We start from the raw sequence: 24,153 nt of genomic DNA on the forward strand, positions 1-24,153 counted from the left end.
CAGGTACAAAAGTATCTATATCCACAGTAAAACGAGTCCTATATCGACATAACCTGAAAGGCCGCTCAGCAAGGAAGAAGCCACTGCTCCAAAACCGCCATAAAAAAGCCAGACTATGGTTTGCAACTGTACATGGGGACAAAGATCATACTTTTTGGAGAAATGCCCTCTGGTCTGATGAAACAGAAATAGAACTGTTTGGCCATCATTATGTTTGGAGGAAAAAGGGGGAGGCTTGCAAGCCGAATATCACCATCCCAACAGTGAAGCACGGGGGTGGCAGCATCATGTTGTGGGGGGTGCTTTGCTGCAGGAGGGACTGGTGCATTAAAAAAAATAGATGGCATCATGAGGAAGGAAAATTATGTGGATATATTGAAGCAACATGTCAAGAAATTAGTCAGGAAGTTAAAGCTTGGTCGCAAATGGGTCTTCCATATGGACAATGACCCCAAGCATACTTCCAAAGTTGTGGCAAAATTGCTTAAGGACAACAAAGTCAAGCTATTGGAGTGGCCATCACAAAGCCCTGTCCTCAATCCTATAGAACATGTGTGGGCAGAACTGAAAAAGTGTGTGCAAGCAAGGTCTACAAACCTGACTCAGTTACACCAGCTCTGTCAGGAGGAATGGGCTAAAATTCACCCAACTTATTGTGGGAAGCTTTTGGTAGGCTACCCAAAATGTTTGACCCAAGTTAAACAATTTGTTGGAAATGCTACCAAATACTAATTAAGTGTATGTAAACTTCTGACCCACTGGGAATGTGATGAAAGAAATAAAAGCTGAAATAAATAAATCTCTCTAGTATTATTCTGACATTTCACATTCTTAAAATAAAGTGGTGATCCTAACTGACCTAAGGCAGGGAATTTTCACTTGGATTAAATCTCAGGAATTATGAAAAACTCAGTTTAAATGTATTTGGCTAAAGTATGTAAACTTCCGACTTCAACTGTATATCTGTCTACCTTTGTCGGTCTGCCTGCCTGTATATCTGTCTCCTTTTCTGCCTGTCTGCCGACCTGTCTGAAAAATCCCCATTAGTTCCTGCCAAGGCAGCAGCTACTCTTCCTGGGGATTATTAGGGATTATGTTGGTGTTATGGTTTCAGAACTGAAATACTGGTAATTGTTGTTACTGCATATCCTTGGATATCCTACAATAATTGGCTATCGAGACTGTTCTGTATCTGCCTACCAGCCTGCCTGTCAGTCCATCTAAATCTGACCAGAAAACTTCCCTCCATTGACAACACACTGTCCTATAGACTGATATTAAATGTACAGAGACACAAATTGAGTGGCCGTCAAGTATACGCCCATTACTTCAATGCATTTAGTTATTGATTGGGGATAGCAGTGTGTACTTAAGGGAGGCTTCAATGGGGTTGGTGTTCAGAGATACTGAATGCAGACAGAGAAGGACGCAACATGCACACACATGATATGGACTGATAAACTCCATTCTACATAAACAGCCCGGTTGTCGCCACTCGTTCTCTCACTCCCTCGCCCTTGTTTACTCGTTTGTCCTCATTTCCTCCCCCTCTCTGTTCGCTCTCCTCCAAGTCCGTGAGAATAAACCATGTGTTTGCCATCGGATCAAGTCTTAGATCTACAAAACTACAAGTACTGAGGTTACCCAGAAAAACTACTAGTGCATTCTTGGTATCATTGCAGTGTGACACACACAGGTAGCGATGAAGGGCAGGAACCAAGGGTACATTTACCTTTGAACCACTAACATGACCAGTCAATCGCACATGTTACTCTAAATCTGTAATTAGCTTATCCATGGATTGTGGACAAAGAAAGATCTCTTTAGCTAGCCTAATTCTGACACTAATTCAGTCATTTTGAAATGGTGATTATCCTGCATTGCATTGTGTCTATTCCTTAAATAAACGATAGCAGGTTTTGAGGCCAGCCAATTCTAACTTTTCAATTTCCTTTCAAATGTTTGAAACATGTAGACAATCAGCATGTCCACAATTTCTGTGAGGACGTACACGCAAAGAAGACTCGCCCCTTTCAGCCTCATAAGAAGGACCTGTGTCCTTCACTTCCCCTTCTCACAGCAATCTGAGTGCTCCTCTTTGACAGAGACTGGATAAGCAGGATGGATGGAGAGCATTAATGGCGATTGGCCAGTTTAGTCCTGGACTGTGTTTACATTTCTGATATCTGATCTGTACTGAGCTGGTCTGTGCTGGACTGAAGAAGGGGGTACGTCGTCCTTGCGTCAGTTGGGCCAAATGAAACACAGCCCCAATGCAATTATGCAGAGATTGGCCGGCTGAGTCAGCTGCTACTCAAGACCAAGGGTGCATCTCCAAAGTCTAGGAGAACTTTGGAGATGCATCTGCAGAGACAGGATAGGTGAAAGCAATGTGGTCGGATGCCTACTGGGAATCGTCATTCACCTGTCCAGTTCTTTCACATCAGTGCAGATGAAAGAGAGGAGGCAAGTAGAGGAACACTTTCTGGATGTGCCATGTTCTGACCGAATGACTGATATGTCTTGACATGTCTTCAGAAGGACACCTTGGGACACATCTTGAGAGTGAGTGACTGTGATTACCAGCAGTGTGCTGTCCCTTAGTCCAGTTTCTTAGTTCCATCAGCAAAGGCCAGAGAGGACACGGCAGATGGCGCAGGGAGGGGTGTGTGTATGTGTGTACGAGACAGAGAAAGACAGTGTCCGTGCCTGCGTGATCATGAGCCTAAGTGTGTGTGTGCACGTTGCATAGTGTGTGTGTGGGTCGGAGGAGGACGTTTAAGTACGTGTGTGTGTGTGTGGGTCGGAGGACGTTTAAGTACGTGTGTGTGTTGGTCGGAGGAGGAGGAGGACGTTAAAGTACGTGTGTGTGTGTGTGCGGGGGGGGGGGGGGGGGGTGATGGTGCTGGATGCGCCTGGAGGTCATTTGGCAGCGCTGGGTCTAAATATAGCCGGAGCGAGCTTGCAGGGGTTACGACTCATAGCGAGACCCGACGGCCTTGATAGCAGAGCGTCTGCATTTCCAAAACAGACCAGACTCCATTTAGCCAGAGCTCCTCCCTCTCTCCCCTCCTTTTTCCTGGCAAGAGCTTAAATGTCAACTCTAACAGACATTACATTTTCCACTTCCTTTGTAAACCTTAGTGATCCACTACACCAACACATGCAGTATGTGTCCTACAACTGATCCTAAATCAGATCCAAATGGTCAAACCAGAGGTGATTGACAGGTAGTAAAAATGGGATTTTATGGATTAAACATTTTTCACCTGACCTGCACACATACAGTATTTAATTTTCGCTCGTCCTGTTTTCATATTCCTGTGGTGTTATGTATGTGTGCAAATGACCTACGGCTAAATTGTTGTGGGGCGTGTCTCTGGTCTAGCCTGATGTGCGTCAGTACATTCGTCCCACTGAGCAGAGCTGCAGGAAAGGTGTGTGACGGATGAGTGTGGTGATTACCTCAGACAGGAGGAGAGATGTCAGGGACGGGTAGAAACGCACGTCACAGGAGGAGGGAGGGAAGGAGAGGAGGAGGGAAGGAGAGGAGGAGGGAAGGGGAGGAGGAGGGAAGGGGATGTAAGTGGATGGTGTGACATTGAGAATGAGTGGATGGCGGACATGTTGCATTCCAAATCCGAGTGAGTGTCTGTTGCGTGTAAGAGGGGCAAGGACGGCGTCAGGCTATCAGCTAAAACTCCTGGTTTAGGATGTATATACTGGAGGTACTAGGACAGACACACACAGTCTTGTACAACTAACATTGTGGGGACACAAAATTCAGTCTCATTAAAGATCCTATATTCCTTAACCCCTAACCCCAAAATGTAACCCCTAACTAACAAAATGTCTCTCCCCCCAATCCCCACACGCACTCACTTGCAGGGCAGGATGCGGACCACGTCGTTGAGCTGGTAACCCTCGATGCACACAGCGCAGTGGTTGAAGTCCGGGTCTGTCTCCTGCAGGAGGGAGACAGTACAGTCAGTGTTAGATAGCCACAACTAACAGGAAGTCATCTACAGAGGGAGTGAATGAACAGTGACAATGAAACAAATGCTTCACTTTTGACCATTCGTATTCAATATCAACCCGCTTACAAATAGCTGTTTTGTGCGACAGACCCGAGGTGGAAATGGCGCCAAACATGGTCAGTGTCTGACGTGTCTGTGGCTAACTGCCCTGGCATGCCCATCAGTCGGGGTGATGCTTAAGCATGACATGGGAGGAAACGAGGGAGAGAGAGAGAGAGAGGGGAGGAGTGGCTGGTAAGTGAGAGAGAAAGAGGTGTGAATAGGGGTGGAGAGGTAGAGAGAGATTGCGTGAAAGACAGTGACAGACAGGGGGATGACAGTGAAAACATGACAAGAGAGGTATAGAGAGCCCAGGAAGAGAGGGGGGGATGGTGGGATTGCTGCCAACGTTCTTTGAATCTAAGAGAGACTGACAGAGAGGGCATGGAGAAAGCGAGAGAGCGAGGTGGGGGGGGAGCGAGAGAAAAAAAAGTGATGAAGAAAGAGAGAAAAATAGAAACAGTGTGATGAAGAGTGTGATGAAAGAGAGAGAGCGAGAGAGTGCGCGTGATAGAGGGAGGGAGAGAGTGTGAGGGAGGGGGAGAGAGAGAACAGAGTGTGATAAAAAAGAGAGAGAATGTGATAGAGAAGGAGAGATGGAGAAAAAAGAGAGAATCAATGCCATATTATTTATGGAGTGTGGCTATCTGTCTCTACTGACAGAGGAGAAGCCGCCACAGAGGCACAAGGACATACCAGCGCCCAGCCCAGCCTGGTCGGGGACTGAATTAACCAGAGCAAGCAGAGAGGGGCTGATCGATATGACAGGAACAGGGCTCTGAGAGAACACAGACCCGCTGTCTGCTATCTCTCCAGTCATACCTGGGAACACTAGCCTAGTCCGACATGCATGTGCTTTAGATAGCTCCACTGACGGTGTACAATGGTGGCCCCATAGGACCATACAATTGCATGGCAATAATAGTCAGAGGAGTTGGCTTAAGCCCATATAGATATGGGACCAGGCATCGTAAAATACTGATAATAATAACAATAATGTCTGTGTTAAGCTGAGATGTTTTTTCATCCAAAGTGACTTATAGTTATCGAGTCTGTAAGGTCCCTGCAGAAATCAAATCGCCAACTTAACTTTGTTCCAACAAACCAAGCCATCATAACTGGCCATGCTGTTGGCAAAATTGGATGCACAGTACTTCTGGGTATTCGAGTATTGATAAAGTCTGATAGCTTGTGTAGAACAGTAAATGATCTGTACCAGGTTGCCATGCAGATATCAATATAGAGAACAAAACATAGTTGTGAGGCCCATCTGACCAAGTGGGGCTGGCTGCTGTAAATGGCCGTCTGAATAAATATGAATGCTGTCGTCTACAGCGACTGCTGGCACAGAATGAGGCCAAGGCACACAGCACAGACCAGGGTTGAGTAAATGTCACACAAAATATCTGGGTGCGCCATTTCTAAAAAGAGAGAGATTTTTTTTTTTTTTTATAGTTTCCCGCTATAAATCGTACCTGTCGTAAACTGTGCATATTAAGCATTATAATTCCACCTGGAAAACGCCCATTTATGGTGAAAATAACGCCTTTATTTGCGGTTTGATTTGGAACTTTTGGAATTAGGCCTCAGCAGTTAAAAAAAATAAAAAGAAGAGCCATGACAAATTAGATCAAATATTCTTGGAAGTGGTGCCAGAATGTTTTGCAGTGACTCAGACTTTCACTGTAGTATTCAGCAAAGGACAGTGACTATCTCTGAAATAAAATCAACTATGACAAATTGTTGTGGAGTTGGCAGAACATTTTATTTAACAATGTTTTGCATCAACTTTTACCCCCCAACCTAAATATGCTCACTGCCCGCAAATTCTGAAAAGTTGTCTTGGCCTACTTGAGACATTTGGAAATCAAAGTGAACTGTCTGTTCTACCGTTATCTTAATTAATGTAGCCAACATTTTAACTGCAATCCGGATCCGATTATAATGGGCGAAATAGGCCTACTTGAAATAGCTTATATATTTAGTACTGGGAAGTAGGCCTAATTAAATGAGAGATGGGACGAATTGTTTCCTAATTTGTTTAGGCTACGTTGGGAGTGTGAAACCATCACAGTCGGAAAACGTGAGGAATTTATTTTGCAATGAGTATGCAAATAAAATAAATCAGGAAATAGACTCCTAACAGCCCTAAAGGCATATTATTGTAGTTTGTTGTTATATTTTAATTTTTTTTATGAAAAGGCATGTAATCTTATCTCCCATTTGCACAAAATACAACTTGCCTGCTTGCAATGCATTACTTCAACCACCATAAATTGTGCACACGCATGGTCTAAAGTTCGAGGAAGTCATGTGCACTCTCTCTTAAAGTAAAATTTTTTACAAATGTCAACTTCTGTGTGAAAAGTGGCGCAGGAACGTTTTGGGGTATATTCTGTACATATGCAGAGTTTAAAAATGAGGCCCCAGTCCCTGTGTGAAATTGGCCCCTGCTAAAATAAAGCAGATCTGTGTCACTAATGGCAGATTTTCAAGATGTCAGAATCTGAGACTTCTAGGGCCCCGGGGATGACAGGGGTTGTAGAAGAGCAGAGATCAAATAGTTACTCACCACAAGTCGATTTGCACTATGAGACACAACGGATGTTTTATCTTTCGGCTACTGATGTGATGGAATAGTCCTTGATGTGGCCTGAACGTGTCCTATGTGGACTGTGATTAATGGCTTACGGAGCTGACCAGTGCACTATTGAACGTGACCAGCATTGGCGTTGACGGATTTGACACGGGCCTGTCCTAGTGCCTGGCAAAATAGGTGACGGCACTGACCTTTTCATGTTGGCACTGGTCTTTTAAATCAATCGATCAATAGCTTGGCCCTTTTGAGTTGGACAGTGATGTTATTGTTCCTGAACAGATACCGGACGACAGGTCCATGAAGGAAATGTCCCTCTGGCTGTGCAGTAATGTTTAATTAAACTAATGACCTTCACAGCTGTAACAACAGACCTCCATAGCAGCCGCAATATAGCAGTGAATGCTGCTACATACAGGTCTGATACACAGTATAAGTTATGTCTCAATTGGTTGGGGCATGTTGCTCGTAACTCCAAAGCTACTGCTTTGATTCCCGCATGGGTCCACAAACAGTGAACTTATGTGTTTGCTGTAATGACCGTATAAAGGTTGTGTCAATAAGGAAAGGGCAGCTAGGCTAGAATGCCTCGTATTGTGTCTGGACAGTATCACGTATAATCTCCTTATCTCTCGACTGCAGCTCTCGCAAGCAGTCCTCGTCGGCTGTCAATTGTAAATGGCCAGGCAAGATCTCTCCATTACGTGCTCTTACGTCCAAACCCTGCCCGTGCTTGATGGCTTGTCCAGAGAGACGTCGTGGCCTGATAAACTGGCAGGTTATTTGTGACCGGTGACACTGTAGCCCGTTTTCATCTCCGCCATCACCGTAACAGGCTGTATTTTCTACCAAGGGCCTTGGCCCCTTAGTGCCTGCCGGCAATCTCCAACTCCTAGTTGCCCCCCCCCCTCTCTCTTCCTCCTTCCCTTCCTCAATATCCAGCCTTGACATCCGGCTCAGTGCGGTCAATCACTCCCAGGCGGACTTCCTCCTGATGGAAGGTTTCAATTTCTGCAGCGCACTCCAAGGCCCATGGTTAATTCATGGCCAGAGACCTGTCTCACCCTTGACGAGGGCTCAGAGGTGAGAAGGGAAGAGGCCTGGACGGAGGGGACCAACACTCTCCCACAACGCCAACCAATTCTCCTCCATGCCCCGTCAGCCCTGACGCTTGTCTTCACTCGAGACATTCTAAGGATCTCCGTTACACATCAATAGCATTATACATTTTCAGTCAGATGTGATTTGCACTTTTTCCTGCATGTGTCAATGTGAGAAATACATTTGGTGTGCTCATAGAAGGATTTAGAAAGGATTTGAACCTTGGGTCTTTGTTTAGTTGTTCTGGTTACTCATGTTGACTACCAACCACATATTCTGGAATATTTGAATAATAAACACAAGCAGGTTTTGTATTGAACATTCACAAGAGTGGAAGATCCCTTGATCAATAAATCTCCTTTGACACGTATGGCTTTAGCCATTCTCTGCTTGTATTTTATAACCTACCCACCCCCACAACCCACGTCGGTGCTAAACGACATCCTTTAAGCTGATCCTTCAGCAGCCTGCCATCCTGCCCTATCATCCGTCCATAAACTCATCAGTCACCTTTGATGACCTCATCCAGAGCTGTAAACCCTATGCCTCTGCGAAGTGAGAGGCATAAATAAAGAAGAAAGCCTAATACAATGATAAACGTCCCGGTGTCAGATGCCACAGACCCTAGAAGGACTTGATTAGTGAGAGAAACATGGCCGATGACATATCACCAATGGCAAACCTTACACCAATCATTGGTCACGAAGGGAAGAAGACCCAAGAAAGGAAAGTATGGACGGGTATTGGGAGGGACATCTTAATCTGGACTAGTTGCTGCATTCATCACCTCTTCCTAACATCAATTAGACAAGGATTGACCAAGGTCAGCTAGACTGGATCTTCTCCAGATCTGGAATGGAGCATGGTTCCCGCTATGGACTATGTTGTTCTGTAGATCTGTTCTACTGTATTCGTATGGACAGGGGGTGACATTGACAAGCTCGTAACCAAGCTTAGGACCCTGGGACTGAACACCTCCCTCTGCAACTGGATCCTGGACTTCCTGATGGACCAACCCAAAGGTGGTGAGGGGAGGCAACATCACCTCCGCCAAGATGAACCTTAACACGGGGGCTCCCTAACAAGGTGTATGCTTAGTCCCCTCCTGTACTCCCCGTTCACCCATGACTGCATGGTCACGCACGACTCCAACACCATCATCAAGTTTGCTGACGACACAACAGTTTTAGGCCTAATCACCGGCGACAATGAGACTAACAGGGAAGAGGTCAGTGACCTGGCAGTGTGATGCGGGGATAAAAACCTCTCCCTCAACATCAGTAAGACCAAGGAGATGATTGTGGACTACAGGAAACCGGGGGGTGAGCACGCCCCCATCCACATCGACAGGGCTGCAGTGGAGTGGATCGCGAGCTTCAAGTTCCTCGGTTTTCAAATCACTAACGACTTAAAATGGTCCACTCACACGCGCACAGTCAAGAAGAAGGCGTGACAACACCTCTTCCCCCTCAAGAAGTTGAAGAGGTTTGGCAAGGGCCCTCAAATCCTCAACAACTTCTACAGCTGCACCATTGAGAGCATCTTGACTGGCTGCATCACTACTTGGTATGGCAACAGCGCCGCCCTCGATCGCATGGAGCTACAGAGGGTGGTGCAGACAGCTCAGTAATTCACTGGGGCCGAGCTCCCTGCCATCCAGGACCTCTATATCAGGCGGTGTGAAAGGAAGGCCCAGAAAATCATTATCCAGCCACCCAAGCCATAAGACTGTTCTCTCTGCTTCCGCATGGCAAGCGGTACCGGTCCATCAAGTCTGACATCAACTGGCTCCTGAACAGCTTTTATCCCCAAGTCATAAGACTGCTAACAGCTAGCTAACAGAATAGATACATGGACTATCTGAGTTTACCCTTGTATTTTCTTTCTCTATGCACACTAACAGGACTCTCTACACACACACGCACATACAATCCACAGATACGCTGCTGCTACTCTGTTTATCATATATCCTGATGCCTAGTCACCTTACCCCTGTACATATCTGCCTCTATCACTCCAGTATCCCTGCACGCACATTGTAAATGTGGTATTGAAACTGCCCCCGTATATATCCTCTTACTTTCTCATGTTCTTCTTATTTATTCTTTCTATTTTTCTCGTGTGTTACTGTTCTAGCTTATGTTATTTTTAGTGCTACATTGATATTCATTACTGCATTGTTGGTTTTTGGAGCTCGGAAGAAAGGCATTTTACTGTACTTGTGCGTGTGACATAAAAAAAAAAAAAAGTGAAACTTGAAACAAGAAAGCAGTGCTGGCAGGTGTACCTTGTCCCCTTTCTTCACCGTCCTGGTTGTCAGCTTCCCGATGGCTTTCTTAGCTGCATCTCCAAGTCGACGCTGCCAGAGAGAGAGAGGGAGAAAGAGGAGTGGAGAGAGAGGAGGGGTGAATATAAAAAGGCGAACATGGAGAGAAAACGCAGCCTGAAGGTTGAATTAACAAGAACAATTAAATATACCTTACTCAGCACAAATTACTCTTCTCAAACTCATTTCCCAAAACTCCATAGTGTAGCACTATTAGAAATAGCTAATTGAAGGACATAAAATGACATTCACACTCATTTCAATGGTTGGGAACCTTTTTTGCTTTAAACATTTTGAACCATTGGAGAATTGGAACAAAAATAGTGCAGTACATTGAGCTCTAGCCCAGTCAACCGAAGACATGGCAAGTTCTACTGTAAAATATAACGTTAATAATTGACCTTTGGACTTTTCAACCGAGGGCAGAATAAGGTGCCAATGAGTGAGGTTCAGTACATTGGGACAATGTTGAAAGACCTAGAGCCAGAATCATAAGCATTTTGCAGTATTTTACATTGGAGAGGAATAACAGGAAAATGTTAATTGGGAGGACACAGTGTACAAAGAAACAGAACACCATCTCATCTTTAAGGCATGGTTCTTCACGTTTCTAGAACCCCTCTAGAACCCTTCACGTTTCTAGAATCCTTGCACAGATGCCGAAGCTTAGATGTCAGGGTCTAATTTTAGCTATGTACTCACAGTGTGGAGAGAGACAGACATTTGTAAAGCACATTTGCTGCAGAAGGGAAAGACCCGGGTTCAGTTTCTTTCCACTGATTAAACAGGCTGCTGATTTTGCACCAGTACTGTAGACACAGTGACATTGATTGAGAGTGAGAGCGAGAGCGAGACAGTGTGTGTGAGAGTGAGTGACACTCCCCCTGTGCCAAGTGATCAGCAGCATTAATAGGTCTGGTCTATCCTATTAACTACTACTAGGGCTCAGTGTGTGTAGTGGACTTATCTCACTGACCTAAGTGGATCTTCACTCATTAACACAGCCCCCACTGATTAATACTGCACTCTAGTGTGAAAGAATACACTGCGGTGTGTGTGTGTGTGTGTGTGTGTGTGTGAGAAGCAGTTGACTAGGCAGTTTAATTAGTTTGTGGGGTTAAACTAAAACAAACAAAAGTTGGTGACCTCTTGCCGCCTCAGAGAGGAGAGACAGTCTTTAAACTCCCAGTACTTAGTATTTAGTGACCACAGTATTTAGTGGCCCACAGTATTTAGTGACCACAGTATTTAGTGGACCACAGTATTTAGTGGCCCACAGTATTTAGTGGCCCACAGTATTTAGTGACCACACATAAACACAGATGGTGAGGGGTTGTTTCCGATAGATAGCTAGCTAGAGAGGAGTCTCGCCCTGTCAGATGCTACATAGATCAGCACTGTTTGTAAACAGTCTTAAATGGCTCCTTGTTTTGTCTCCTTTTCCCACAGTTGTGAAATGACATTGAAGGTTTATACCACAGAGGGAAGGACAAAAGGAAATTAGGCTATTTAAAATAATTGGGACAGGACCCACTAACCTCCACTGTCCTCCACTATCCTGGATTAAATTTCTGGCACAATTACGGTACTAAAGGTAGTGTCTTAGACCAGACCAACTGAAAAGGGGTGTGTGTGTATTTTTAAAGATGCCAGACGCTAAGGAAGCAGAGTTTTACACCAACGACCCTCCATTAAGGATTCATGAACGATTTACCACATAAACATTTCATGGCTGCTTCCTCTCACAAAGAGAGAGCGAGAGAAGGGGGGGAGACAGAAAGAGAGAGAGAGCAGAGGAAGGTCAACCGAGCCAGACATACAGTCAACATTTGGAGGTCATGAAGGTGACTGGCGCTTCACCTGCCATCCACTTCCTTTACCTGATATGAGTCCTCACAGACAGTCGACTGAATACTAGTATGTCAAAGTGACATTGAGAGCATATGCCTCAACAACATTTGTCACCACTATCTAAAGATGTTTGCACTCAATTGTTAACTTCCATTTTTTAAAAGAAGCTGGATTTTTTTGTAGCGCTGTGTATTAATATGGGGACGTCTGCCTCCATTCTTAAGAAAAATATGATGGGAGAACTAATTCTATTAGTACCTGACTGCAATAAAACCATTCAAGTGTGGTAACTATGAGCTAGATGTGTGGATCTCAAGTTAGGATTGTATGCGAAGAAAAGATGTGCAGTTTTTCTGTTACATATATTTGAAATACGTAATACAAATACTTTGTGGAGTATTTTGTCATTTGTATTTCAAATGGCCTGAACTACAATCCAATGTACTGTATTTTGTAACATGATACTTTTGAGACCTGTACAATTGTATTTGTCTGTACATTTTTTTTTAATAGTGGTTCATAATTTGGTGGCCCCCCTTTCACCCTGCATTGGTATCGGAAGTCTGATGGCACTATGGTGCGATAAGTGTCTGCTAAATGACCAAAATGTAAATGAAAAAATTATCACTTGCAAAGCATGCTGGGTATTATTATAATGAGTTCCACCCCTGAAAGAAGGCCAATAATAATAATACCTGTTGTGCTTTGCAATTGTTCATTTTTACATGTACATTTTGGTCATTTAGCAGACACTTTTATCCAGGCAGTGCATTCAACTAATTTAGATAAACAACCACATATCACAGTCATAGCAAGTTAAGTGTTTATTTGTTACCGTTACTGAGAATGTTGTTGTAGTGAAGGCGTGTACTTGGAAATGTATTTTGAAAATACAAAATACCTGTAGGTATTTGTATTGTATCAAAATACAACTCTATAAAAGTACATTGATAAATTGATATTTTTGTAACGAGATTCATTTTGATGTATCTTCTTGCCCACCTTTGACCCTAAGTACATAAACGCCAAATAAATACCATATTGTTAAAAAACAAAAGCGTAACCATTAGCAAACATACTCTATGTCCTACCTGGCTGCGGTCACGTGCGTTCGTAAAGCGGATCTTCTGGATGAAGTAGAAGATGAGCCAGGCAGAGGAGATGATCATGAGTACGATAAAGGAGATGGAGACGAAGACCAGGGAGCCGCGGTTGATATTCTTGGCCTGGCCACGCTGGCCCACCACCACACTCACCAGCACCGTCAGGTTCCTCTCCAGCAGACCCAGGATCTCCTTGCCGTACGACTCAGTGATCATCACTGCCACAGTGTCACCCGTACCTGATGAACACAGTAGAGGGGAGTTAATAGCATAGTGGCTAGGTTTTTGTGGTAAACCAATCAGTTTTTGCATGTTTTCTTGTGACACGTCAAGTCAATGAAAGCAATAACCAGTTAGTCCCGATCCATGATTTTGGAGGCAGTCAGTTAGCATACACTTATTCACAGTTTGCACATGTTCCCTCCACTATATTCAATCTGCCAGCTTTTTTTTATGTCAGATCCATAACACAATACTACTATTGGATAGGTAATTTTACATCACCCATATTGACAGGATCCACAGAGCAAAGTCAATAACAGAGCCCCTTCCGATCCTGAATCAGTAGATTTAGAGGGTTCCCAACCAATTTCTCTTTAGCCACTATGAAAAGATTACACAGAGCCAGTCAACAGATTCTCATTCCTCTACATGATCATTAATCAGTTCCCTGCGTTAGCATTTCAAGGCGTTAAGGTCCTGGAGCTGGGTTTTAATAGGGTGGCATAGAGAGAGTCTGCCACCCATCTGCATGGCATCACCAGCCAGTCCCAATAGACAGTGTCAGCGGATCAGATCTACTCTCCCTAGATCCGATCTACCCATTCCTCATTTATTAAGACAGGGTTCTGAACCCCTGCACAGCCAACCAGAGCTGTGTAGTGACGGATCGAATATCCCATGGCCTGAGGGAATACATGTGGAGACAAGAGAAACGTGTAAGAGAACGTATAATATATCCATTATGTGAAAAGGGGCTCCTGAATTTTTGTATACCCTATGTTGAAGAAATGTGAAATACGATGCCAACAAAGGTGATGTGGTATAATGGAATTCATTCATGGACAATGACCGCAATGCATTGCAGAGAAATTAGCCAGTGGAAAATAATCATTGTTTATTTTAAACTACATAAGCAGTGGTAGAGCCATCTGTGATCATCATAATCATCTCCATGTTAAGTTGGTGGTAGTAAGAGGGTCCAGACAGCTGACTGCTACAGGCCAGGGGGAGTCATGTTACTGCTGGAGACCACTCCTCTCTGTCCCTCTGGGCTCTTTACCACAGCTTGCCTTACCACTAATGGCAGCTGAAAGTGCACTGTGTGTGTCTGTGTGTGCTCGTGTGTGTAAGTGTGTCTACTGTACATCAGTGTGTGTGTACGGGAATCTGTCTAAATCTACGTGCCTGTTTACTACACATCTGTGTGTGCGTGTGTGTGTATATGCGCAGTTTAACTTGCCTCAGTGTTGACGAATGGCACACTGGTCACACACACACACACACACACCTGTGATGAATTAGTTTGATGAGGGCTCTGTCTTGGGCAGGAAACATCCACTTTGAGTGGAGAAAACATGAGGCCTCTACCTTTCTCCTGTGGCACACATTCTCTATTTTCTAGAGACAGTGACTACCTGCATTCTCACTGTGACATGAACCTCTCTTTCTTTCTCTTCAGACATCCCTCCTTTTAGAACATGTATTGTTTTTCTTACAGACATCCCCCTTCCTCAAAGATGTCAAAACGACAAACAAGCCAAACGGCTTCATCCTCTTTCCCTTGTCAGATATTCTGTTTGTTTGTTGCACTTCCAGAATTAAACCAACATTGTGACGAAAGAATCATCAAGACTATCCTTCACCGATCATTTGGCTCCTAAAATCTACCTCTCTCTCCATCTCTTCCTCTCCCTCTCCCTCCTTCTCTTTCTCTGTACCTATCCTTCCCTCCCTCCCTCGCTCTCCCTCAGTGGAAGCCCTCTCTTAAAGGTGCCCTTTAGCCAAACGCCACCTGGCTACTGACTCAGTGTGTTTGGGGAGCACGGGTGCCACGGGATATGGGGTGATTGAGAGCACCCTTGCACTGAGCTACCTGACAAACAGCGGGAAGATGGAGGGAGGAAGGGATTTCTTCACGTCAAACTCATGTGTCAACTGACCACAACCATCTTTCTTCACTTCAAATTCGTGTCAACAGACCACTACTTAATTCAACCGCACCAAAACCACATGGCAGTGTCATTCTTGCTAGCAATCTGGCCATCCAGAATCACAACAGGCTGACTTCAGCCTCATGGAAGCGCACACATCGTTTTTGTGACCATGGTCCCAAATTGAAGGGTGTCCACAGAACAACCACATTGTGGTTGGCTTGTGGTCAACCGCCGCAAAACAAGGTTCAAATTAACAGTAAGTTGTTAAACCACTGACCGACAACCTAGTTGGTCTACTGCTGACTATTGCAGTTGAGCTATGTCTACTCAAACACACAAATATGCATACACTTACGGATGACACGTATGCACAGAAAGACCCAAACACAACCCTCTTTAGATAGGAATTGCACCTAATTTCAATAGAAATTGGCCCTCACTTCACTATCTAACGGCCATAAAGCAAGCAGGACAAACAACAAAGAGAAAGAAACCTTGACCTGAGACACGCCCCCTTGCCCCCGGTCCTAATACTGTACATACACACGCACCAGCTCCGCTTATCACGAAAGACGTGCAGCTGGCTTGACAATATGCTCTATTGCCCAGGGTTAATGAGAAATCACGGCCAGTCAAAACTATGGCGCTGCACAATGGGCCGCTCCCATTAATCATTGGTTTTATGGGGCTAGGCTATGCTAGTTCACCATAGACCATGCACTGAACACACATGTAGGGACCTGGCCGGGCTAGACTAGGAAAGGGTACCATATACCCAGCACAGTGCACGTGATGTACCAAAGCCCAGGGGGGAAATCAGCCATGACATGCACGTTGACTTATTAACTCCAGTGCCTCATGCCAAAAGGTGGATGTGAGTTTGGGAGATGGATAGCAAGAAAGCAGATACGAATGTGTGCGTTTCTGAAAATCTGTGGTTATGCCTGTGGAAAACATTTTTTTTTTAAATGTAATATTAACTAGTCCCCTTCCCCCCACTGTAATGCTGAAAACATAAAAACAAGCTGACACAGAAAAAGGAGCGATACCTCGGGTTGACCTTGGACTTTCAAACTTCACTTAATTTGGATTAAACATAACGACTTCTGGACACGTGATGTCTTCTGATGGAACCCCACACCAGTTACTCATAAAACCGAACACATCTAAAGTAGTTTCCTTTTATTACAATTCAATCATTGTTTGTTTTCTACAGCTACTGAGGATAGCTAAGTAATTCGATTTTAGTTGCCAAAATGTCGTCCTACAGTAAATACATGATGGCACAAGGGCAACGTAATGTTAAGTGGAAGGTAGCCTAGCGGTTAAGAGCATTGGACTAGTAACCGCTAGGTATCTGGTTCGGATCCCTGAGATAACTAGTTGACAAATCTGTTGTGCTAATTTTTTGTGTAAATAGCTCTGGATTAGAGTGTCTGCTAAATGACTAAAATGTAAATAATGTTGCTAAGTGTCATTGACTTTGCGCAGAGGGGAATGATATATGTGACCGACCACCTCGATTCGGTCTTATGTAGCAAAATCTGAAAGTGTTTTTTATATTGGATAAAAATAGAGACTCAGAGCTACTAAATGGTACATCATACGCTGCGGTTAAGGAAGAGTGGGAAAGCAATTCTGCTTTGAAAGTTGATGCACTTGTAACCCCACTTTTGAGAAAATGGCCTCGAATGTTTGGTACACCTACAGTACTGGAGAGCTCATTTTTGTCTACAACTATTCAGCCTCTCTCAAACCCTCAAGTCTTAGCCCCACCCATCTCTTTAAGGATTCACATGTGAGGCCATGTACTAAAAAAATGGAAAAAATATGAAATGCTAATGCACTGAGTGTCAGCAAATTGCCCACTGCTTATTGAGGACACACACATGCGCTGCTTCTATTCTGCAGCTACTTTTTGCAGTGAGAAAGTGCAGGGAGGTATCTATTTCGGCATATTAAAACACTACCATTTTTCCCCCGATCACGAGTATCATCCGATCCAACTAACAATTGTCTATTAACAGACACGATTACGAGTATGGCCATGTCGGCACACCCCTACCAGACACACTTGTCTAAATTGATGGGTAATGTGAAAGAAATGCTGTAACCACCCCACAGCCACAACTAGCTAAGTGGATGGGTCACTACTGTCTGGACATGTACACAGTGGTGTAAAGTACTTAAGTCGTATGGTACTTCACTATTTATATTTTTTGATTACTTTTACTTCACTACATTCCTAAAGAATTTAATGTACTTTTTACTCCATACATTTTTCTCTGACATCCAATGAATTTGTTCTTAACTGATTTGCCTAGTTAAATAAAAAAAGATACAAATAAAATAATAATAATAAAAAAACATTTCGAATGCTTAGCAGGACAGGAAAATGGTCCAATTCACGCACTTATCAAGAGAACATTCCTGGTCATCCCTACTGCCTCTTATCTGGCGGACTCTCTTACCTGGCGGACTAAAACACACATGCTTCATTTGCTAATTATTTCTGTTGGAGAGTGCCCCTGGCCATCCGTAAATTTAAAAAAACTAACATTTGAAATTATTTAGACTTTTACTTTTGATACTTAAGTATATTTTTTCCCAATTCCCTTTACTTTTGATAGATAAGTACAGTGCATTCGGGAAAGTATTCAGACACCTTCCCCTTTTCCCCATTTTGTTCCGTTACAGCCTTATTCTAAAATTGATTAAATACATTTTTCCATCGCAAAGATTCAACCAAGACTTCAAACTAAACTTGGTTTTGAGCCCTGCACACACCCTACAGGTTTTGGGCTGATAACCACCCAAAACACAGTAAGACGCTGAACTAGAATGAGACTGCAGGGACAACAAGAGCAGGCATAAACAAGTTGAGCTCTCTCTTGCTCTCTCTCTCTCTCTCAGCAGTTATCTGTAAATCTCCAAAGCTAAGTCAAGTCTCCAGACAGGCATTCACCACAGAGGAAATCAGACAGAGCCAGGCAGGCACGTGCCCAGGCATGTTTACGTGCCTCACACTTTGGCTTTGTTTTATGGGTGGCGCCTAATGGCTGAACCTCGCCCTGCCATGATGGCTTGCTTCCAGATACTGATCCAAGGTCTGGTTCAATTTTTTCCCCTTATGGTCAAGGGTAGGATTGGCGAAAGGTCAGCTTTTCCTAGACCTGTGACTATGAGGAAATTCTATTCAGAGATTGTGTGACTAAATCACATCCTTTGCACCCCATTACAATTACAAGCAATTCACAGTAAAAGCACCAACGCAAGGCTTTTTCTCATTTTCGTCCGCTCTTTGTCTCACCACCATCCCCCATCCACCACAGTGATCAGAGGCATGGTTATGAACATTAACACGCCCACATAAATCCTCGTCAGCAAAGGAAAACTTGCTGTTGTCAGTGTACCATCTTCTGTGAGGCTGACGTCTCTCTCTGCCCCACATCTCTACACATCATCTCTGGTACAGTGCCTTCCGAAAGTATTCACACCCCTTGATTTATTCCACATTTTGTTGTGTTACAGCCTGAATAAAAAAAAATAGATGAAATAAAACATTTGCTCACCCATCTCAATATAATTACCCCATAATGACAACGTGAAAACATGTTTAGACATTTTTTCTAATTTCTTGAAAATGAAATACAGAAATATCTAATTTAAATATGTTTTTTTTTACATTCCCACCCCTGAGTCAATACATGTTAGAATCACCTTTTGCAATGACTACAGCTGTGAGTCTTTCTGGGCAAGTCTCTAAGAGCTCTGCACACCAGGATTGTGAAATATTTGCACATTATTATTTTTCAAATTCGTCAATCTCGGTCAAGTTGGTTGTTAATCATTGCTAAACAGCCATTTTCAAGTCTTGCCATAGATTTTCAAGCTTATTTAAGTCAAAACTGTAACTAGGCCACTCATGGACATTCAATGTCATCTTAGTATGAAACTCCAGTGTATATTTGGCCTTGTGTTTAGGTTATTGTCCTTCTGAAAGGTGAATTTGTCTCCAGGTTTGTGTTGGAACCAAGTCTTCCACTAGGATTTTGCCTGTGTTTAGTTCTATTCCTTTTCTTTTTATCCCCCCCAAAAACTTTAGCCCTTGACACTGACAAGAATACCCATAACATGATACAGCCACCACCATGCTTGAAAATACTAAGAGTGATACTCAGTGATGTGTTGTGTTGGATTTGCCTCAAACATAACGCTTTACATGTGCTGACCAACTCGCACGATGTTGGACGATGGATTGCACAAGCGATGTATAAGATGCCGGAGCTGTGTCTATTTCGGCCAGTTCCGAGATAAAGAAAAACACCTGAATTTCCAATGGAGCAATTGCCGAAGGCTATAGAGAAGAAGTTGCTACTTTGAGTAAACAAATCGCTAATTTGCACCAGCTATTGGGGAAGCCACGTCCTCCTACCTTCTCATTCTCCACTCCATTGGCAGCAAACACCACCAAGCTGAGGGGAGTCTCACCATCGGGCAGACTATCGTCATTGGATTGGCCATTGCCGCGGGAGGGTGCTGGTTCTTCTACAGAGGCTGCAGCTAGAGGCTGCATCACGGTACGGCGTGGGATTCGATGCCAGCGAGGACCACTATCTTGACCCTCTACAGCAACGAAAGCAATGAGTGTTCTCCAGACATCAAACAGCTTTGGATCCTGACGTTCCAGCTCCTTCAGGTCCAAGGTCGTCTGATCCGGATAATTCTTCTTCTGCCTGTTTGCGCCAGGAGCTCTGATCTTCATGATCTGTGGTGGCCGAGTTGGAGTTGGAAAACCAATAATAAAAATGGAGCTGTGCAAAAGGCTTCGCAAGAAAACAATAATGGTAAACGGCTAGCTACTATTTAAAAAAAATCGGGAGCTCAATGGTAAAGCAAGTGTCAATCTAAGATACACGCACACTTTATTTTCCAGGTGCTAAATTCACCGACTTAATTGGAATTTTACCAGTAGTCAAGAAGCAGATTCCCGACCTGACAACAGTAGTGTTGCACGTTGGTTCGAATGACATTATGGGAGTGAAGTCTGAGAGACTCAGAAACAACTTCTTGTTGCTCTTGGAAACAGCTTGAAGCCTTGCGGGAAGAATCATTATTTCAGGAACCATCCAATCTCATCGCCATTGTGGGACAGAGTTTTAGTCATGTGTTGTCTTTTCATCTATGGCTAATGCGTCTTTCTAAAGACATGGGCACGTCATTTGTTGACAATTTTGATAGCTTTTTCCAAAAACAGAGGAACTTCGTCAATGATGGAATTCATCTGGGTGAAAATGGCGTCCACCTCCTATCATCCAACATGGAAAAGGTACTTAATAAACAGTAAAGACGATATAGGGTTAGTCCCAGTATTGCTATAGCAAGTATTGTATCAGACTACCGTTTAACCACGTTTTCATAAACGTAGGGGTAATGTACTTAGTAATCTTTTCCCCATTCACTTGGTTCACACTGGCGATTATACTTGTGCAAACACCTCAAGTACCCCGGTCGATATCAACAATCAACATTTTTAAAAACTGTAAGGGACTTGGTTTTTTACATTTGAATATATGTAGTATATTGTCAAATGTTGATTTCATTAAGATTTTAGTTTCTCAGGCTAGTCCTGATTTCTTTGTTTTCATCTGAAACTTGGTTATCAAGGTGTTCTAATGATGCAGATATTGCACTGGATGGTTACAATGTTTGTTTTTTTAGAGCTGACAGGATGAGTAGATGGGGAGGAGTGGCTATCTATGCAAAAAAATTACCTCTCACTAATTAAATCTGTCTCCATTCCAAATCTATTTGAAATTTTTAGCTCTAAGTCTTACATTGGGTAACAACTGTAAAGTTAAACTTGTTGGGAGTATATCGCCCACGTTCTGCTAGTCAGAATATGCTTAGCCATTTAACATAATTATTAGCCACTTTTATACAAACTGAAGTCATTTTCCGAGGAGATTTGAACTTTTGATTGGAAAACACAGGACTCAGACAGTTTTAAAGACTTTTGTACTGAGGTAAATCTCACACAATTAATCACTGAGCCAACAAGGCCAAATCTTAAGGTGCCTACAAAGTCCTCATTGCTTGATCATATACTAACAAATGCACCTGAGAAATATAGAGCTATGGGAGTATAACCATTAGGTGTCCGTGATCACTGCCCCATTGCATGTGTTAGAGAATGTCAGAATTCATAGGGACAAACCTTGTATTATCACTAAAAGAAATTGCAGAAACTTTAGTGAACACGCTTTCTTACAGGATCTTTCCCATAGTAATCTTGAATCTATTTGTAATATACATGGAGCCGAGTTGGCGTTAGAAAAGTGTACTCATGTTTTTATTTCCATTGCGATAAACATGCTCCATACACTAAGGTTAGAGTGAAACATTTCTGATGCTATGCGTAAAAGAGATGTAGAATTGGCTAAGGCTAGAGACACGTATTCTTGTTCTGACTGGCTGACTTCTAGGCAGCTGAGAAACCTGTGCATCAGACTTGTTAGAAGAACAAAATCGATTTACTATGTTTAAATGACTTATGGGAATCCAGCCAAATTCTGGAAAGTAGTTAAAAACATTAAAGAGCAATATGCACTCCACACTCCCAAATCAGATAGGGTTGGATACTGGACTCATTACTGATACGAATGCCATTGCTAATGCCTTCAACAATCACTTCATTGCAGCAGGCAATCTTAATGAGAAAACGTCAACCACAAATGACGGATGAAAAGATACATATGAAGGGATTATGCATGAGTATGCTGATGGTCAGGGATTCTCACTAAGCCTCTTCACAGAGGAGAAAGTTATTGATGCCTTGCTAGCCATAGACACTAAGAAAGCAACAGGGGCTGACAAACTTGACCAAGGGTTGCTGGCTAGAGCTGCATCACTTATCTCTGGTGCTCTTATATTATTAACCTCATGTTGACCTCTGGGGTCATACCTAAGATTTGGAAAACTGCCTATGTGCTGACTCTGCACAAAGGTGGGGATACTGGTCACCTTGATAATTATCGACCAATCTCTAGGCTGTCTTGTCTTGCAAAAATGTAAAGAGTCATTGGTAAATGTATAGCTGCGCTATTTCTTGTCTGACAACTGCATACTGAACAAATTTCAGTCCGGTTTTAGACCAGGGCACAGTACTATCACAGCCACCACACTGGTTGTAAATGATATTGTAAGAGCCTTGGATAAGAAGTTGAACTGTGTTGCTTTGTTTGTTGACCTGTCGAAGGCTTTCGATACAGTTGATCATTCTCATCTGCTGAAGAGACTGACCTCATTGGGGTTGGCCTCAGATACATGTTTGTGGTTTCAGAATTATCTCAGTGATAGATCTCAGGCTATTATTTCAGATGGGGTAAAATCAGATGTTGTCACTGTACACAAAGGAGTCCCACAAGGTTCGATTTTAGGTCCTTTATTATTCACATAAATGATATCTGCAACTCAGTGAAAAAAATGCAACTTTCAAATCTATGCTGATAACACAGTACTATATGCCACAGCCCCATCACTCGCTCAAGCATTTACATTCCTGCAATCTGACTTTCAATTGCTTCAAGATGCACTTGTAGATCTTAGGCGGGTGCTTAATTCAAGTAAAACTAAGTATACTGTATTTTCACAATCCAATTGTATACAATTGGAAAAGCTGAACATTGCTATCCATGATGGCTCTCTTTTGGAATGTGTTCCCACCTAAAAATACCTTGGAATTTGGTTAGATGATAATATCTCTTTTAAAAATAACTGAGCTGGTAAAGAAGCTGAAATTGAGAATTAAATTTATAAATTTATAAATAATTCTTGTCTGTCATCACAGAAAGGAAATTGCACAGGCCACTTTTATGTCAGTGCTTGATTATGGCGATGTTTTATATATGCATGGATCAGCATCAGTACTGAAGAAATTGGATGCAGTGTATCATGCAGCGTTGAGCTTTGTTACTGGTGCAAACTTTTGCACACATCATTGCTTTTTGTACACTTTGGCTGGGACTCCCTGACATTTAGAAGGACCAGACACTGGTGTATATTGGTTTATAAAGCTGTCTCACAGAAACTTCCTAATTATCTTAACTCAAAAATCCAGTGGTCAAACAGTATTTATCAGACTCGGTCACGGGACATGCTAGCGCTAGAGATACCCCAGATTCACTCCGAGTTAGGCAAAACGGCACTTGAGTATCATACTCCACACTCATGGAATGAATTGCAGAGAGAACTCCAGGTAGATGTTTTGGTGCCTGTAAGACAGTATAAATGCACACTACATAAACGTTTTTATTATGAACTGTGATTGCTTTTTGTAATGTGTGTTTTTCTCATAGATGTGTATTAATTTTAATATTTTCAATCTCCATCTTGTACTTTTTTATGTTTTAAATTTGTTTAGTTTTAAATTCTTATTAATTGCTTTGTTGTTTTTATCGTTGTATCACAGAACACAACTGTAAAATAAACTGTCTCAGCTTGTTTCTCCTGTTTATATAAAGGTTAATAATATGCAGGACATAAAGTGTTTTTCTTTGCCACATTTTCTGCAGTTTTACTTTAGTGCCTTATTGTAAAAAGGAATATTTTATTCTGTACAGGCTTCCTTCTTTTCACTCCATTATTCATCATGTTCGTATTATGGAGTAACTACAATGTTGTTGATCCATCCTCAGTTCTATCACAGCCATTAAAGCTGTTTTAAAGTCAACATTGGCCTCATGGTGAAATCTTTGAGCGGTTTCCCTCCTCTCCGGCAACTAATTTAGGAAGGATGCCTGTATCTTTGTAGTGACTGGGTGTATTGATACATCATCCAAAGTGTAATTAATAGCTTCACCATACTCAAAGGGATATTCAATATTTTTCTTAAAACTGCATTGTTGGATGAGGGCTTGTGCCAAATACAATTTGATTTGTCGAG

General features: G+C 42.9%; 1 protein-coding gene across 9 annotated transcripts in view; it reads right to left on the reverse strand.

Moving 5' to 3' along the window:
* The window catches only part of rnf130 (ring finger protein 130), a 71,483-nt gene that overhangs the window by 11,779 nt on the left and 35,551 nt on the right, over positions 1-24,153 (reverse strand). For 3 of the 9 annotated variants that reach the window (XR_016491682.1, XR_016491684.1, XM_021584093.3), the window contains exons 4-6: positions 13,042-13,292; positions 10,061-10,132; positions 3,883-3,965 (exon numbers count right to left, since the gene is read on the reverse strand). Coding sequence is in view for 3 of the 9 variants with exons in the window: in XM_021584093.3 (XP_021439768.1) it covers positions 3,883-3,965; positions 10,061-10,132; positions 13,042-13,292 (406 nt within the window). In the remaining 6 variants the exon portion in view is untranslated. Of the gene's footprint in view, positions 1-3,465; positions 3,966-10,060; positions 10,133-13,029; positions 13,293-24,153 lie in introns of all 9 variants that reach the window. The other 6 variants (XR_016491683.1, XM_021584091.3, XM_021584090.3 and 3 more) reach the window with 3 other exon arrangements.

Source organism: Oncorhynchus mykiss, chromosome 25, assembly GCF_057628025.1.
Source record: "Oncorhynchus mykiss isolate SJ-2025 chromosome 25, ASM5762802v1, whole genome shotgun sequence".
Taxonomy (NCBI): Eukaryota; Metazoa; Chordata; class Actinopteri; order Salmoniformes; family Salmonidae; genus Oncorhynchus; species Oncorhynchus mykiss.